Source organism: Hydra vulgaris, chromosome 15 (assembly GCF_038396675.1).
Source record: "Hydra vulgaris chromosome 15, alternate assembly HydraT2T_AEP".
Lineage (NCBI taxonomy): Eukaryota > Metazoa > Cnidaria > Hydrozoa > Anthoathecata > Hydridae > Hydra > Hydra vulgaris.
The window spans coordinates 49,906,718-49,925,656 of NC_088934.1; the positions used below are offsets into that span (position 1 = coordinate 49,906,718).

Genomic DNA, 18,939 nt, shown 5'->3' on the forward strand with positions numbered 1-18,939 from the left:
ATATATATATATATATATATATATGTATATATATATATATATATATATATATATATATATATATATATATATTTATATATATACATTTAAAGAAAAACACCATAATTTTTATTCTTGACATGTTTTGTAGTTAACATACATTTACAAAAGATAAAATCAAAATTTAAAGACAGTAAAGAGAAATATTAATAGACAAATGGAATTGTTACAAAGCAATAAAAATTATAATACAAATTATGATACCATAAAAAAACAAAACAAAAATTATGAGTAGATTAAAAAAAAAAAATCTCAAATTTTTGATTAACTCAATAATTGTTATGTTGAATTTTAAAAAAATTGATTATTTGGTTCAAACAGTTGTAAAAATGAACAGAGAAAAGGTGTTTTTATGAAGGTTATTTCTACAAAAATCAGGAACTTTTTTCATGTTGTAGACAAAGAATGTTACTGTAAAGTGTGTTGTGTTTTTCCTTTTTTTATCAAGCTTTAAAAGTAAAGGGAGTTCATTTTTGTGGGGAATTTTATAGGGAATCTAAATGTCAAAAAAAAAAAAAAATATATATATGTCTTGTTGGGTGGAACACTTAGTTTTCAACAACAAAAAATGACTAAAATATGAATAATTAAAGAGAAAAAATTTTAAATAAAAAAAAAAAAAAAAAACTTTTTAATTATTTGATAAACTCAATATAAATGTTGAACAGTATGAAAGTATCATATTTTGTTAAAAAGTCAAAACAATAATCACATGGGGCTTTAACAATAATTACATAATAGGGGCTTTTGTGAAGGTTGCTTTTAGAAAAATTAGTTAATTTTTTAATATTTTAGACAGTAAATGTTATCGTAGAGCGCACTGTCTTTTCTAAAACTAAACATAAGTGAAACACTTTTTTTATAACAAACAGTCAGATATTGTCAGATATTGTCAGTCAGATATTGTCAGATTATTGTCAGACAGTCAGATATTGTCAGTCAGATATTGTCAGATACAGACAGTCAGATACAGTCAGATACAGACAGTCAGATATTGTCAGATACAGACAGTCAGATACAGACAGTCAGATACAGATCAGTCAGTCAGATACAGATCAGTCAGTCAGTCAGTCAGTCAGTCAGATACAGATCAGTCAGTCAGATACAGATACAGATCAGTCAGATACAGACAGTCAGATACAGACAGTCAGATATTGTCAGATTATTGTCAGATCAGGTTATCCTGCTACTGGTAACATGTAACCCAGTACAATCTGCTTCATGTCCTGCTGCCTTGTAGGATACGCCTTTTTAGGCAAAGGCTAGGAGATGCCAACTCCGATTTAAAACACCCCCTGCCTTGGGGCTCTTGGTTGAGTAAAGGCTAGAGATGGTGTCTCGATAAAAATACTCATCTTGGGCAGATGTTAAATGCACCCAGCTACTGTCTTGTAGAAGGCCACCTAGGCAAAGACTTAAGGGGTAAACAGATTCTATCTGTTGACCAGCCTCGCACCCCTTCTTCATCTATTAGGCTGGCGCAGATGTAGTTTTAATACATTGTTTCCAGTTTAGGATGTTGAATGCTGGATCTTCTTGACTCAATGCATGGGTTTGCTTGTGTCACTGTTTTTATGACTAGGCAACTCATTCTATTATCTCCTTATGAGGGTACAGCTCTAAAACTCAGTTTTATGGTTCTGAGGCCGGCTGGTAGTCAGGTTTCCCGAACTCTGTGGTAGCTCTCAGAGAGGCTGATTCCATCAACAGCTGAAAAATATCAAAGTATTAACAGTGCCATGTTGCGCATGGATGGTGTCCCTGTTTGTACTTTTGGTGTGCATTGCGGAGGCCACATTTAGAGCCCTTTGTTACGGCTTAGGGTTTATTAGTAGTAATGAGGCAATTGCTTGGGCTATTAAACGGTGTTCTGAGTACTATCTATGCTTTGAGTCAAGTTCTTCAATCTAATTTAAAAATGAATAAAGTACCAAAAACTATAAAACACAAAAAACCATCATCATCACCAAGTTCTCTAAACCTATTATTCACTAATATTCGTGGTCTTCGAAGTAACTTTTCTTCTGTTGAGTCTTATCTCTTGCAAAGTTCACCAGACCTACTTGCTCTTTGTGAGACTAATTTGAGTTCGGCTGTCTCATCTTGTGATCTTAGTGTTGATGGTTATCTTCCTCTGATTCGTAAAGACTCCAATAGCCACATGCTTGGCCTGGGCATTTACATTCGTAAGAATTCACCTGTTTGTCGTGAAACTAGGTTTGAATCCACAGACTATTCTTTCATGTGCTTTCGTTTAGCACCACTTCACGCTATTGTTTCTCTTTGTTCTATATCGATCTCCTTCATCTCAAGACTGTACACTTTTTGATGTTATTTCTGATCATATTGACCAAGCCCTCTCTCTTTATCCATCAGCTAATATAGTTGTTGTCGGTGACTTTAATGCTCACCACTCTGAACGGCTTGGCTCTAGTGTCAGTGACTCTGCAGGCATTAAAGCCCACAACTTTTGCCTTTCTCAATCCCTAACTCAAATAGTCAACTTTCCAACTCGCTTTCCTGACAACCCTAATCATTTACCTTCTCTACTCGACTTATGTCTTGTTTCTGATCCTAGTCAGTGCTCAGTTTCTCCACATTCACCCTTAGGTGCTTCTGATCACAGTTTGATCTCTTTAAAACTAATATCTCATTCTTCTTCATCACCTGAATACCCCTACTATCGAACCTCTTACAACTACAGTAAAGCTGACTGGGATTCTTTCCGTGATTTTCTTCGTGATGGCCCTTGGGTAGAAATCTTTCAACTTCCTGTCGACAAATGTGCTTCTTATATAACTTCGTGGATTCAGGCTGGCATGGAATCTTTTATTCCCTCTCGACGATTCCAGGTCAAGCCTCACTCTCCTCCATGGTTTTCCTCACACTGTGCTGCTGCGATTGCCAATCGAAACCGTTACTTCCATATTTATCAGCAAAACAATTCTCCAGAAAACAGACGTCTTTTCATTACTGCTAGAAACAACTGTAAAAAGGTTTTGTCTAACGCCAAAACCCGCTATTCTCAGGTCATGAAATCTCGTATCTCATCTCAAAAATTAGGCTCTCGTGACTTCTGGAGAATCTTTAATAATATCAATAATAAGGGCAAATCTATAATTCCACCTCTCTTGTATGGTTCAGACTTTTTCACCTCACCTAAAGACAAAGCCGAACTGTTTGCTAAAAACTTTTCATCAATATCATCTCTTGATTCCACTAATTGCGTTCTACCTGATATTGCCAACAAACAGGTTGACAACTTTAATTAGTGGCTGCTTGCAGCCTTGTTGGAAGCGAAGATGTTTAAAAAAAATAAAAAAATAAAAAACAGTATATTATAAAGTAATACATTTTATAAAATTATTATATAATACTGATATCTTTATTAAAATTTAGACATAATTAACAATTAATAGTTTAAGATTTATTTAAAATTTGTGAGTCCAACTAAGTTATATTTAGCATTGTTTGTGCTTATAAAACATCTACTGATTTCTTGTGCTCTTATATATCCTACTCGCTTCTCATGGAAATATGTTTTTGTATAAGCCTCTGTAACTTATATTAAACATTAAAAACAATTTAGTCATCAAAAATTTTTTAATAAGTTATATTCTTGTAATTGTTTACAAAAAACCCTGCTTATCGCAACATTCAGTGGATTGGGAATGGCATCGAGAATCTGGAAAAACTATAGGCTTGTAAAAAAAATTTTTAACTTTGGTTGGTCTTCCAGTTTAACAGTAGTGTGTTCGAAAGTATGAAATCAGTATGAAGAAAAACAATAAGAGTGATCAAAACAAAACTTTAAAACATTGTTATTATTGCTTAAAACATGTGTGGCAACATTGTTTAATTTTATTTTAACATTTTCCTTTTAAATTTTAATAAGATTTAATAAGAATTTTAAGTTGGTAACAATTAACCACTAACTTACTGACTATTCACTAACTGGCTCTATGAACAGTAATTGATTATAAGTCTTCTCTTTTTTTGACATAAAGTGGTGGTAAGTAGTGGTTCGTATATTAAATCTTTCCACTTAATTAGATAAATGGTCAATTTATCAGCATCAGTATTTATGCATGGGGTTTTGCGAACTCTTACTGAAACTCATCTCCTACCTCTCTAGCACATTTTGCACTCCTAACTTTCATTCCTCTTCAACTTTGGAACACAAAAGAGTCTGAAAAATGCATTCACTAAATGGAAACCATGCAGATCTCTTTACAATTTTCATTCTATTATAACAAACTCTTTTTTTTTGATATTTTAGTTGTTTCAATTAGAATAAAATATGGCGAGGTCCATCTAACCAGGAATATTTTACCTTTACTTGAAACCAGCAAGGAAAATACACACCAACTATATAATTCAATAATTAAACATAGATTTCTGAGCTTTTTCTCTGTTAGAAAATGAATTGAAACCCACAATCTACAAAAACAATTAGCTGTAGTGAGCCACATGGTATGAGAAACAGAACCTACTTCAAGGTTTATTAAATTTTCAGGTAACACTCCAGATCTTATTGCTGTTACAATTCTGTATTTGTAAGCCTGATCAGCCAAAAGATCATTAAGTATTTTGTCTGGCTAAACAATAAGTGGTTCACCTAAAGTTACTTTTTCAAAGTTTTTGTTTGCATGTTTGCATGTTTGCATTAGAGGGACCTCGGCATATATTATTCCAATTGAATTCCATTTGCAAAAGCATATTTCTATGAGAAGTGAGTAGGATATATAAGAGCACAAGAAATCAATAGATGTTTTATGAGCACAAATAATGCTAAATATAACTTAGTAGGACTCACAAATTTTAAATAAAACTTATAAACTATTAATTGTTAATTATATCTAAATTTTAATAAAGATATCAGTATTACATAATACATATTAGTGATGTACCGATTAATCGGCATCGCCATCGGCTTAATTGGCCACTTCCTTTTTAATAATTTACCAATTTGCATTACCGATGGCATTTTAATATTTTTTTCATGCATTATGATAATAATTAAATTAAAATTAAGTATCAAACTAATTATCAAGTGCCAGAAAAAAGAAAAACATAAAAAAACAAGACATAACAACAAGATGGAATAGTCAATATTTTATTTGAAAGAATTTTTGAACAGAAGTGTGACTTGATCCCATTTTGTTGTGATAATGACAACTCTAAACTAATGTCACTGGAAAACAATGAATGGATTATTTTAGAAAAATTACTACGACTATTAAAAATGTTTAATAATATAACAAATTTGTTAAGTGAGCGTGAAGCAATTGCATCTGCTATAATTCCAACTATACAAGTTATAAAAACCATGCCGGTTCAAGCTGAAAAGTCTCCCTTGTTTTTAGGATTAGGGACAACTTTAAAAGAATGTAAAAAATCAGCGAATGAAAGATTTGAAAAATATCTCAATGATAAGAATCTCATTTTAGCCACATTTTTAGATCCGAGGTATAAAAATGATTTTTTTTCCAAATGAAGAAGCTGATAGTTATTTTGAAAATATTATTAAATGGCTTGTAGATTGCTCAAAAAGTCTTCAACAAAAAGATCATATTTCAACCAGAGGTCAGTTTGTCATCAAGTACAATAAATCTAGATTTCGATTTTTCAAAATGCTTTGAAAATTTTATTAAAGATAAAAACACCTTAATTGAAAACAAATCAATATCTGAAGCTCTGCAAGAAACAGAGAACAAGCATTATTTAAAATTGAAAAATGAAGTTTTAATTTATTTGAGCCGAGACATTATCATGCAATAAGGTAGTCTTATAGTATGGCGGAGAGCAAATAGAAATAACTTCAAGCAATTAGTTCCAATAGCTTATATATATATATATATAATATATATATATATATATATATATATATATATATATATATATATATATATTAATACATACTTATAGAGGATTTTTTTTATTTGCTTTTTATAAAGAGATTAAAATTCTAAGAAAACTGCTTATCATAATGCTATTTTCTTTTTAAAATTGAAGTAAAATACGTTCCTCTAAAATTGTATTTATTTTTTTGAAAGTTTTCTTTTCATAGTAAAAAAAATAAGAAATGTATATTTTTTTAACTGAGTTTTTCTAATATCTTTTAAAGTAATTGTTTGTCCAAGTATATGTTTACCAGATCGGATTCCATGAAAAAATTTACTAGATTTAAAGTTCTATGGCTTTATATTTTCAAAACTTTAATAATTAGTTAATTCATCGGTATCGGCATAGGTATCGGCCTTTTCCCATCCACCGTATCGGCATCGGCCAAAAAAGTGTTATCGGTACATCACTAATACATATTATAAAATATATTACTATATAATATACTGTTAGTTATAACAAAAGTGTTTGACTTATAATTAGTTTTAGAAAAGACAGCGCACTCTATGATAACATTCACTGTCTAAAATATGAAAAAATCGACTAATTTTTCTATAAGCAACCTTCACAAAAGCCCCAATAATGTGTTTATTTTTTTGACTCATTAAATATTTTATATTGAGTTTATCAAATTATTAAAAAAAAAATTTTTTGATTTTTAATTTTTTCTCTTTAATTATTCATATTTTAGTCATTCTTTTGTAGAAAACTAAGCATTCCCCCAACAAGACATATTTTTATTATTTACTTTTTTTCAGATTTAGATTCCCTATAAAATTTCCCACAAAAATGAACTCCCCTTACTTTTAAAGCTTGATAAAAACAGGAAGAAAAAAAACACACTTTAACAAAACATTTTTGTCTAAAATATGAAAAAAGTGCCTGAATTTTGTAAAAATAACCTTCACAAAAACTCCTTTTCTCTGTTTATTTTTAGGACTTCTTGAAGTGAAAATGAATTGAAACCCACAATCTACAAAAATTAATTTTCTTAAAATTCAATATAACAATTATTGAGTTATTATTGAGAAGAAATTTTTTTATTAATTATCGTTTTGCCCTGTTAATTAGTCACATATAAGTCATTTTTCTGTTCAAAACAACGCTGACCCAACCAGCAAAACATTATTTTTTTTAATTTTTCTTTACAGATTCGGAATCTCAATGAAATTCTTCACCAAAAGTAACCTTGCCGTTTTCAAAAAAGACATTTTCGCTCAATTTGATAGCATTGCACAACTTCTCAATACTTAACTTAAAAGTAGTGATTCAGAACCTCAATTAAAAACAATCTATTTCATTTAGCGAACGATTATGTATATAAACAAATGAAAACATTGTTATTACTAAACCAGACAAAGAGAATGGTATATTTTTAATAAGGCTGACTATATTAAATCATTAACTAATATTATAGGTGATAAAACTAAATTTAAGGAGTTAAAAGTCTGTTAAAAGAGAACAATCTTTACAAGGGTATCTTAAGAAAGTTAAAAAACATAATTGTTTTGAAAATAATGCTTACAATAAAATTGATCCTGTTGGTTGACAAACAGCAAGAATTTATGCCTTACCTAAGATGCACAAACTCAGTAAAGATTCTTCTCTGCCACCTTTTAGACCAAGTATTTCAACAATTGGGACGTATAATTATCAACTTGCTAAATTTCTTCCTGATTTAATGTCTCCTTATATAACTAAATTTTATTCCACCTGTGATTCTTTTTTTAGTTTCCTGTTCTTCTTTTGTTGAGGAATTAAAACAAGTTGATATAACTAACAAATATGTAGTTTCTTATGATGTTGAAAGCTTATTTATTAATATTCCACCTAATGAAAGTATAAATATAACTAATGATTTTTACTTTAAAGATGAAATGAGTTAAATATATTTTTCTAAAGCTCAGTTAAAAAAATTAATTCGAATCTTAACATAGGGTTCTCATTTCTTATTTAATGGGAAATATTATAATCAATTGGATGGCGTTGCCATGGTTTCTCCTTTAGTGCCAATTTTAGCTATATTTTTATTGAGTTACATGAACAAAATTAGGTTAGTAATTGCTCTTTCTCCATACCAATTTTCTATAAACATTATGTGGGTGATGTTATCGCTATTTTTAATTCTGAGTTTAAAGCTCAGGAATTTTTTACACATCTTAATAAACAACATAAAAACTTAAAATTTACTATGGAAAAAGAAAAAGACAATCAAATTGCATCTTTAGATGTTCCTATCAATAAGTTTGTTTTGCTTTCCATATCAGTTAATCATAAAAACACATACACGGGTCTTTTACATAAATTTTCTAGTTCCCTATTGTTATAATATTAGTTTTTCAAAACATATATTCAAGGAAATCAATAAAGCAAATGCTTTAAAAATATATTAACACTAAGAACATGAAAATATATTTCTATTAGGTATGCAGAAATAGCGATTTACGGAACCGAATTTTGTGCTAAAATTCTGTGACACATTTTTTTGATTTTTTATTTATGTAATGTAAGGCAAACATATTTTTGAGGAGTTTCTTTTTAGAAACATAGTATAATTTTGGAAAGAAGAAGAGTTTAGCTTGTTTTTTGTGTTACTTTTACATATGGTTGTCATTCCAGTTTTTTGAGCATTTTGCTGATGGAAAATAGGTTGATATTGACACTTTTTTGATTTTTTAAATTAGTTTTTACATGCATTTTCTTTGCACCTACCACATTTTATTGAAAAATATTATGTAGCAGATAGTTAAATCAGTTTAGCACTTTAGTACTTAAGCAGTTTAGTACCTAAGTTCTGTTTTTTTGTTTTTTTTTTTAGAAACATATAGAATATATTTGGAAAGAAGAAGGGTAATACTTGTTTTTTGTGTTACATTTATGTATGGTTGTCTTTTTTTTTTGTTTATTTTGATCATGAAAATTTGTTGATGTTTACTTGTTAAATTATTGTCAAATGATTCTTTATTCTGTTTTTTTGATTTTTTAAATAAGTTTATCTATTAGGCTGCTTCTTTATCTATTAGGCTCATCAATTATCTTCATCTATTAGGCTGGTGCAGATGTACTTTTATTATATTGTTTCCAGTTTAGGATGTTGAATGCTGGACCTTCTTCATTCAATGCATGGGTTTTGCTTGTGTCTCTGTTTTTATGACTAGGCAACACATTATATTATTTCCTAATAAGGGTACAGCTTTAAAACTTAGTTTTATGGTTCTGATGCCAGCTGGTAGTCAGGTTTACAGAACTCTGTGGTAGCTCTCAGAGAGGCTGATTCCATCAAAAGCTGAAAAATATCAAAGTTTTAACAGTGCCATGTTGCGCATAGATGGTGTCCCTGTTTGTACTTTTGGTGTGCATTGCGGAGGCCACATTTAGAGCCCTTTGTTATAGCTTAGGGTTTATTAATAGTAATGAGTCAATTGCTTGAGCTATTAAACAGTGTCATGAGTACTATCTATGCTTTGAGTCAAGTTCTTCAATCAAATTTTAAAATGAATAAAGTACCAAAAACTACCAAACACAAAAAACCATCATCTCTAAACCTATCATTCACTAATATTCGTGGTCTTAGAAGTTACTTTTCTTCTGTTGATTCTTATCTCTTGCAAAGCTCACCAGACCTACTTGCTCTTTGTGAGACTAATTTGAGTTCAGCTGTCTTATCTTGCGATTTTTGTGTTGATAGTTATCTTCCTTTAGTTTGCAAAGACTCCAATAGCATTTGTTAGAATTTACCCATTAGTCAGGAAATGAGGTTTGAACCCACAGACTTTTTTTTTTATGTGCTTTCGTTTAGCACCACTTCACTCTATCGACTTTCTCTTTGTTCTTTATTGCTCTCCTTCATCTCAAGACTGCACTCTTTTTGATGTTATTTTTGATCATTTTGACCAAGCCTTCTTTCTTTATCAATCAGCCAATATTGTTGCTGTCAGTGACTTTAATGCTCATCACACTGAATGGCTTGGCTCTTGTGTCAGTGACTCTACAGGCATTAAAACCCACAATTTTTGCCTTTCTCTATCCCTAACTTAAATAGTCAACTTTCCAACTTGCTTTTCAGACAACCATTTATGTCTGAAAAGCAAGTTGGAAAGTTGACTATTTAAGTTAGGGATAGAGAAAGGCAAAAGTTGTGGGCTTTAATGCCTGTAGAGTCATTACCTTCTCTACTCAACTTATGTCTTGTTTCTGATCCTAGCCAGTACTCAGTTTCTCCACATTCACCCTTAGGTGCTTCTGATCACAGTTTGATCTCTCTAAAACTATTATCTCATTCTTCTTCATCATCTAAATTCCCCTATAATTGTACCTTTCACAACTACCATAAAGCTGACTCTTTCCATGATTTATGGACTCTTTCCGTAATTTATATATGATTAAATATTTTCCATGATATAGTTTTTTTTCTTGAACATCGGTTTTTTGGAATTCACTTCCTTCATCTTGCTTTCCTGATTAATATAATTTGCAATTCTTTAAGTTGTCTGTCAATTGTCGATTGTAGGGCAAGATTATTATCTTGCCCTAAAATCTTCATCTTTCCTCTTCCAGTAAGTTTTAACTCTTACTAGTATTTGCTTGCAGCCTTGTTGGAAGCAAAGATGTTTTAAAAAAAAATGTTTCTACATGCGTTTTCTTTGCACCTGCCAAATTTCATGAAAAAATATTATCCAGCAGATAGTTAAATCAGTTTAACACTTTTAGTACCTAATTTCTATTTTTCGAAATTAGGCGAGATAGGGTGGGGGAGAGGGTTTTTCTTTTGAAAGATTTATTGTATGTTGTTTAACTTAAATTTTAGGTAACTTTAAAAAAGAGCAATATTGATGACACGGCTACTTAAACAGATAGTAAGTTTATAAGTTTTTTCATGATAATTTTATTCTTTATTACTTGTATAAGTGAATTTTTTTGTTAAACTTTTAAAAAACATTGATTAGATTAAACCTATTCAAGAATATTATTGTTTAAATCATTATACAACATTTCCTAATGTTTACTTGTGTAATAATGTTTTCGTTGTACATTATGCAGAACTTATTTGATGGCTGTTACTTATTCACTTGCTGTAGTCAAATTTAAGGTGTTTTGTTTTGATATACATGTTTCTCGTTAGTTGTAGTCATATCAACTTAGCTTTCCACTGGTATGTTTGAATATTCAATTTCGGTTATGTTTATAAAAGTAGAAATTTAAAGATGCATGCTTTGGATTAATTCAAGTATTTTTTATCTAAAGTCATTTCTTCAATAACTGTGATTAGTAAATTTAAAAGCTATTATTTTTTAACTTGTGAAAGATTTATTATCATTATCACTTTTTTTGTATAACATGGTCTTTGTTTTTAGTTCCATCCGTCTTCTTTTTTTTAGTTCATAAGTTTAAAAATCAATTCCTTTTTAGCAGTGTATAGATTTATTTTTATTTTCAACTTTTTTTGTTTGTTTTACTTTAGTTGCATCTACATCCTCCACTAACTAATTCTTTTTCAGCAGTGATTTGATCTGCCAAAAAAGTTCATCTATTTTTTTAGTTACAATTGTTTTTATCTTTAGCTGCATCTACATCTGCTATGGTTGGTAAGTTAAAAAACTATTTCATTAAAATTATACTTTAGATTTAATCCTGATTTTATTTTATTTTTTTTGATTACATTTTTTTTTACTTTTAGTTTTTACAGCACAATCTTCTCCTGGTAAATGTATAAATTGAAATGTTTCTTTATGACTGTTCTTTGTTTTTGATAAATTTTAATGCTTATTTATATTTTATAAAAATATTCTATTTTAAAAACAATCACCTATTGCAATTCTAATCCCGCTGCATTATTTTTTAAAAATACAAATTTTTTTCAAAACATAAATCATTTACTAAAAACCAAGACAATAGCTAATTACTTTTTTTATTTCAAAAAACTTGCTGTTTTTGTGTTGTTTTTTTAAGTTAGAGAGTAGTAGTCCTTCCCTTTACATGACAAAATGGATACTCTGATACATCTTGTAATGTGGTAAAATAGTTTTTTATACAATTATATATGTTTAAAAAAGCATTTTTAAACATTTTTTTGTTAAAATCTCATTGAAATTTTCTTTTTAGGTTCGGGGCAGAAGGGGGGCACTATACACCCCTTTCTAAGAAGGCAATATATACATCACTAGTTACTATTTTTCAAAGTGTTGAAATATATTTTTTATTTTTTATACTAGAATTAATTATTTTGTTAAAGATTTAAAAGAATGAAATTTTGATAGGTTGTGTAAAACTTTACCCACAACCCATCACCCAACTTTGAGATAGACCTGTAGTATTCGCTAGTGATGCTGAATTAAAAAATAACTTGGTGTATAAAAATATTTATAATTTCAAAAAAAAAAAAACTTTTTTTATGAAAAGAGTGAGGTGTAGGTGGAGGATTAGCACCCCCTCTGGATTCCTTGATGCGCCCTTTACCTAGAAACTAATTTGAAATTATAGCTCTTTTTTACATTTACTTTTTGATACCAAATTAAAGATATTTGAATAAGAATTGGCAAAGTTATAACAATTTATGAGAAAAAAAAATTTTTGACCATAGTTTTATCAAGATATTCATATATCAAAAATTCGCTACTAAAAACGTAATAACTTATTATAGAATTGCCCGATTTTCAAAACTTTTTTTCTTTTTAAATAATGCATTTGAGGGCTTTCTAATGATACCTTCTTGTGTTTGATCAATTTTAAAAAATCAGTCCACGTACCTATTTCTATAGAGTACTTGTGTTTTACCTTAATTAAATATAGCTTTATTACATGTTCTTTAGAAAACTTTATATATATTCTACATAAATAATGTTTATAAAACAAAGTTGATAAGAAGTGTAAATAACATTTTAGATTTTAAATCATAAACTTATATTGACCTTTTAAGGTTAGAAAAATAGAACAAAAAAATATATACAACATGAGAAATCAGTTATCTATCATTAGAATCATTATTTTTACTATTTTTGAGCTTACCGATAATTTTATTAACTTGGAGTTGTGTCAATCAGCGACCTCAGGAAGTTGAAATGTAACTGTTTTTCAAAGTAAAAAAATAAGTAAAGTTTTTAATAAAACCACGTGAGGTTGTTTTTTCGGACTGCTGTGGACTATTAGTTTGAAATCGAAAGTCAGAAATGCAATATTTTTGAAATGGAAAGTCAGAAATCCAACCTTTCGTTTTAGAGTTTTGGAGTAAAATGTGTACTTTATCATGTAGTCTTGTGACTATATGATAGTCATGTGACTACGATAGTCACAAGAAACATTTATTCTTTTGACTATGGTTATATAATTTGTATGTTAAAAAACCTACATCGGAACTATCTCTATTCTAAACTAACATTTACCAATTTGATGTCTTGACAACAAAGATGTAATTGAAATGTCTCAGAACGTTGATAGACTTAAAGTTATTCATACAAAATTTACTTATATTATGTTTTTTGGCTTTAGCAACAAGCAGTAGTAGCGCACTTTAAAAAGGAGGCATGAACTTCAAATTAAATGCTCATCCGCAGTGCTCTGAGATAAGTCCATAAAGATTACTTGGGGCACATAGTTAAAATTAAAAAAATAAAATAAGTTGTTCTCTTATTCTGGTTTAAGATTGCCGTTTTTATTAGCGAAGAGTATCTTTGACTGCAAAATTTTAAACGCAATATTTGAAAACTTAATAACATATTATATTTTAAAAACAAAACTTTGAAATAAGAAAAAAGATGAGGAAAAAAATGAAATTTACATAAATGTTTTAGTTTTTATAGAAACTGAACTTAGAAATGGCTATGAAAGCTATTATAGTTATAATTTCGATAAAAGGTATTATTATTATCCAAATTGTCATTTGTCTTTCCTCCATAGTTAGTTTAAGTTGACGCATAAATGGTTGAATAGAGTTATGTTTAATATAATAACTACGTTTCAGATATTGATTTTGTAAGAACGTTATACAAATTTGTTAAAAGCTCGTTAAAAACTTTTTCTTTTTATGTATCAACACCAACCCAATTCCAAGCAAATTTATGCTAAATTATACACTTTTTAATAAGTATTGGTTGTCTTGCGTGTTTTTAGTGCTACAATGACACTATTTTTTTATTTATTATATTTAACTTTATACATTATACGTGGTACATTAGTGAACCTTATCAGGTAATAAATCAAGATGATGGTATGTTTTTTGTAAATTGTTATCTCGGCTTAAGCTTTGCACCCCTTTTAAGATGTAATTGAGTAGATGAAATTTGTAATTGAGGAGCCGTAGCGCAGTGGTTAGAGTTTTGCCTCAGAACCCAGAGGTCCGAGGTTCGACGCCAGCTCAAACCCAAAAAGCGACATTGATACAGAAGGAGGCGTGAACTTCCAGTTAAATGCTCTCCCGCGGTGCTCTGTGATAAGACCGTAAGGACTTTTGGGAGCACCGAAATAAATAGAGGAAAAAAAAGAAGAAAAAAGAAACGTAAGATGCAAATTAGAACATGAGAGTTGTAATTAAAAAAATAGTTTGGAACATAAAAGCTGTAAATAAGAAATCGTAACATGTAATTGAGAACATAAAAGTTGTAAAGAAGAAAAGTTTATAATTTAGATTCTTAGAACAAAGTTCTTTGTACTTTTAATTTTGTTACCCTAAAATACCTTGTACTTTAAGGTAACAAAATTAAATTACTTGTACTTTGTACTTTTAATTTTGTTACCTTAAAATCATTGCAATATTTAGTTAGACACTAACTTTAGCATCTCCCATATTTAAAATCGATGCGTATTGCTTCGTAGTATGGTGAGCAGCACGCAGATTTGTTAGTCCTTAACCTTGGCCTTAGCCTTATGGCCAAAAATTGAGACCTTGGCCTTGAAAATTTTAGAAATCGCCTTGATTGTTTTGGCCTTGGCCTTAAAAAAAAATACACATTTTTTTATTGACTTCGTTGAATCCTGCGCATAACCTTGGTCCATTTTTATAAAATGTGGTTTTATTGTCACAGCACTTGCTACTTACAGTTTTGTTATTAACTAACCTTAACTTAAGGCAAAAATTTAAATCTTATCTTTTGAAAATGTTTGCGTAGGCCTTAGTCTTGAAACTCTTAATCATGGTCATGACCTTAAAACACTTGCCCTTGACCTTGTCCTTGTTCTTTTAACTTTTGGCCTTGTAACGTGTGACCTTAGCATTGCTACTTTTGATCTTGTTACCAACTCTGGCAGCACATGCAAAATCAACCCTATTATTATATTTTTTATCGAATACTTGTTGTTCGACAATCTCAGCACCGAATACAGATAGAAAGTGAATCACATTTTTAATGTTACTTTAAATTTTAGACCAGGTTGTTTACACTGGGTTTATCATTGGACTGTAGGGTCCTAATAAATACAACCGAGCTGGAGATTTTTAAAATATCTTTTCCGAACAAGCGTGACATGGAGCATTTTCTGTCACAATTACCAAACCATCTAAAAGATTTCCGGATGTAACCTACTGGTGAAACATAGCCAACATCTACTCGTTACAAGAATCTCCATTAAATAATCCTCTGCGAGTTTTCATCATGACAACATTTGTTATTGATATAGTTGCAACCAAATGTATATTTTCACCTTTTGAAGCGGGGATTTTCATTTTTACTCTTCTTTTCTTGCGTTTTTCTATAAAAAAGGGTAAAATTTGTTTAATCCAACAAACTAACTGATAACCATTTGTGATTTGTTCGTTGATGTTCCTATCATACTAAGCTCTTTTTTTGTTTGTTTTTATAATCACTCTAGTTTCTTGTAGAAAGTACCTTGTGCACTTAGTTTTAATGAAAACAATCAGCATTCGAGATTTCATGCCGACAAATAAGACAAGTTGGTTCTGGTTGTTCTATAAGCTAATTAAGTGAAATAAATGCAGACACGGATTCAACTTAGCAGCAAACTTTTGAGTCATAATGTATTGATAAATAGCACAATGATTTTTCAATTCCATTATTATTGCTGGTGCATGCAAATGCCTAATTTAATACTATTAACTTAATTAATTATATGTTCCAGAAAACCTTTCATAATGACCATAAGCTTACATTGTGAAATTGCTATTACAAATTATGCATTCTCATTTACAATTGACAAGTTTAAAAACTAATGCTTTTATTGTTAAGATAATAATCATCAACTGTTTCATTTTTATTTTTAAGATTTTTTTTTACAAATTAGTTTTTTTTACTTTTTAAACGTAAACAACATAATAAAATCATAATTAAATACCAAATTTATTACTGAAACAAACGTTATAATAGTTTTTTGACATTGTTATTTTCTATTTTAAGATATATGCAAAATGTTTGTTGTAAACCATATAACATACCGCCCGTGATATATTTTTAACCAAACATCTTATTTGTGTCAACATTCTGATCAACATAAGTATCCTTATAAAAATTGTAGTAGTAGTAGCAGTAGTAGTAGTAGTAGTAGTAGTAGTAGTAGTAGTAGTAGTAGTAGTAGTAGTAGTAGTAGTAGTAGTTGTAGTAGTAGTAGTAGTAGTAGTAGTAGTAGTAGTAGTAGTAGTAGTAGTAGTAGTAGTAGTAGTAGTAGTAGTAGTAGTAGTAGTAGTAGTAGTAGTAGTAGTAGTAGTAGTAGTAGTAGTAGTAGTAGTAGTAGTAGTAGTAGTTTTAATTTTTAATATAGATTTATCAAATATCAATCTAAATTTAAAAGAATTACTTACCAATGGTTGCATAGTTTAAAAATTGTACGAATATCCAAATATATGTTTTGTGCTTAATCATTTAAAAGTTACTTTTAAGAAATATTTTTAAATTTTTATATGTTTAAGACACTCCTATTTTTCTGTAACTAATTCTATGCAGCAACATCAAATTATAATCAAATGTAAATATGACTGCAAATAACATAAAATTGGTAGTAACTTACATAAAGTAAACTTTGTAAATTTTCATTTATAGTGTTTTTTTTTTAATTATCTTTTAGTTTTATACCTTTAAATTATTTATTTTTTTAAAATTATGTTAAATATTTTATTTTATGTCTTGATGTTGTAGTCTGATTTTATTATTAAAAATTTAATTTTTGTATTCTTTTTTATCATCTATCAGTTTTATACTTTAAATTATTAATTTTTGAATGTTATTTTAAATATCTTATTTCATATTTTGATGTGATAGTCTGAATTTACTATGATATAAAAAATTTAGAAAAATTTCAAATAGAGATGAAAAAGATAGTGTAAAAATAATTTTTTTCATTAAATTCTAGCCATGCATAAGTTAGATTTTTTGACACAAGAGCTGTTTGAGCTTTTTTGATAGCAGAGCTATACGTAAGTAGAGGTTAGATAGCAGACTATACGTAAGCAGAGCTGCTTCAGAGCTACAATAAATGCTATAAAAAACTTCAAAAAAACTTGATTTATAAAACATATAAGTCCTGCTACTGGTGATAAAATAAGTCTTATACTTTACAATATCAAATTTATGTTTCCATTAAAGAAGTACATTTTAATTTATTGTTTTTTAAAAAACTTTATAAATTATTTAAAAAAAAAGTTTTATTTTGAATTGAGTTTTTTAATTTTTTGATTGCATTTTTTTTACTTACTTTTTTTTAATTAATTACTCTAATTATTTTATAATTTTTTCACTTTTTTTTTATTTCTGTAATTTTTATTTTTTGTGTAAAGTTTAATCCAGACTTAAAAATGTTGCAACCATGATATAACAATATAATGGTATGGATATATTTTTAGCACAAAGTCTGATCTTTTCAATTTTTTTTTGGCAGATTTGTTTAGTTGTAATGCAATAGCATGTAAACGTAACGTAATAGTAGCGGTTAAAGATATTTATAATAGCAGCTTTGTTTTTCCCCTTTGTTTTGTTTCAATAAAAAATTATAGTTCAAAAACCAATTTCACGCGCGTTCTCAGCAAACAATCTATAACGGATTTTTACTGTATTGGCATTTTTAGCGGATGGCTGTTGTTTTGCTCATCGGTTACTTAATGGCCGTTCATTAGCCATCGTTATTACTTGCTAGCCGATAAATAGCCACTATCAACATGTCAGTGAGCTAACGGGTTGCCATTTATAGCAGCTGCCACTAATAGTCCATTAAGTAACCAATGAGAAAAACTTTAATGAACTTCTAAAAAACGACTATATAGGTCTTCTACAAACCTACTAAAACAATGTTGATGGGTCTGTGGATACTTAGTTCACAGTGACCCTCGTTATAATACACTTGAAATATTCGAGATGTTTATAATTTGTTATCAATTTTGTCTTTCTTAAACAAAAAAGGTTTTCACACGTACTTTTCACTCAGTTGTTTATGCGTACTAAAGATTGATATTTTTCAATAAAAGTTCTCAAAAAAAAAGTAAATCCAATGTTAACGAACTTTGTGCTAAAAATGAAAAAAATGAAAGCTAATTTGTTTTTAAAAGAATAATTGCGGGACGATTTGATTATTACGAATTATATCACAATCCCTAATGCCTTAAGTCAAGATTTATTTTTAACTAATGTTGTCTATATTAATTCATTCACAGTTACGAAAATAATTACTATGGGTAAGTCTCTATAAATAACTGCAAAAAAAAGACGTCATTAGATAACAATTCAATATTTTTAAGTTTAAAATTTCTCATGTCTTATTCTTTTTTAATTTGATGTTTTTTTGAAAATTCCGTGATTATAAAAATATCACGATGTTAATAATTAAAACAAAAGCAAAAACATAATATTTAATAAATGAATTACCGCGCTAATATATATATAGTAAGTTACAAAAATTAAATCATTTTATCAAATGTATCTACTGAATAATTTATACAAAATAATGTATTATTTATTGCTTCAACTTTTTTTCCATCGTGATTCTTAGTTTGGATATATAAAGTGGCCAGAGCAACCCCACTCCCTATCCGATATTTCGAAAGATCATTTGTTCAAAATTAAA

General features: G+C 29.0%; 1 protein-coding gene across 3 annotated transcripts in view; it reads right to left on the reverse strand.

Moving 5' to 3' along the window:
• LOC105847729 (uncharacterized) overlaps positions 1-16,926 on the reverse strand; it is a 137,054-nt gene extending 120,128 nt beyond the window's left edge. For 2 of the 3 annotated variants that reach the window (XM_065818895.1, XM_065818894.1), the window contains exon 1: positions 16,688-16,926. In XM_065818895.1, the coding sequence (XP_065674967.1) occupies positions 16,688-16,748 (61 nt within the window). In that variant the 5' untranslated portion in view covers positions 16,749-16,926. Of the gene's footprint in view, positions 1-12,948; positions 13,060-16,687 lie in introns of those variants that run through there. The other variant, XM_065818896.1, reaches the window with a different exon arrangement.
• Between the last annotated feature and the right edge of the window lie 2,013 nt (positions 16,927-18,939).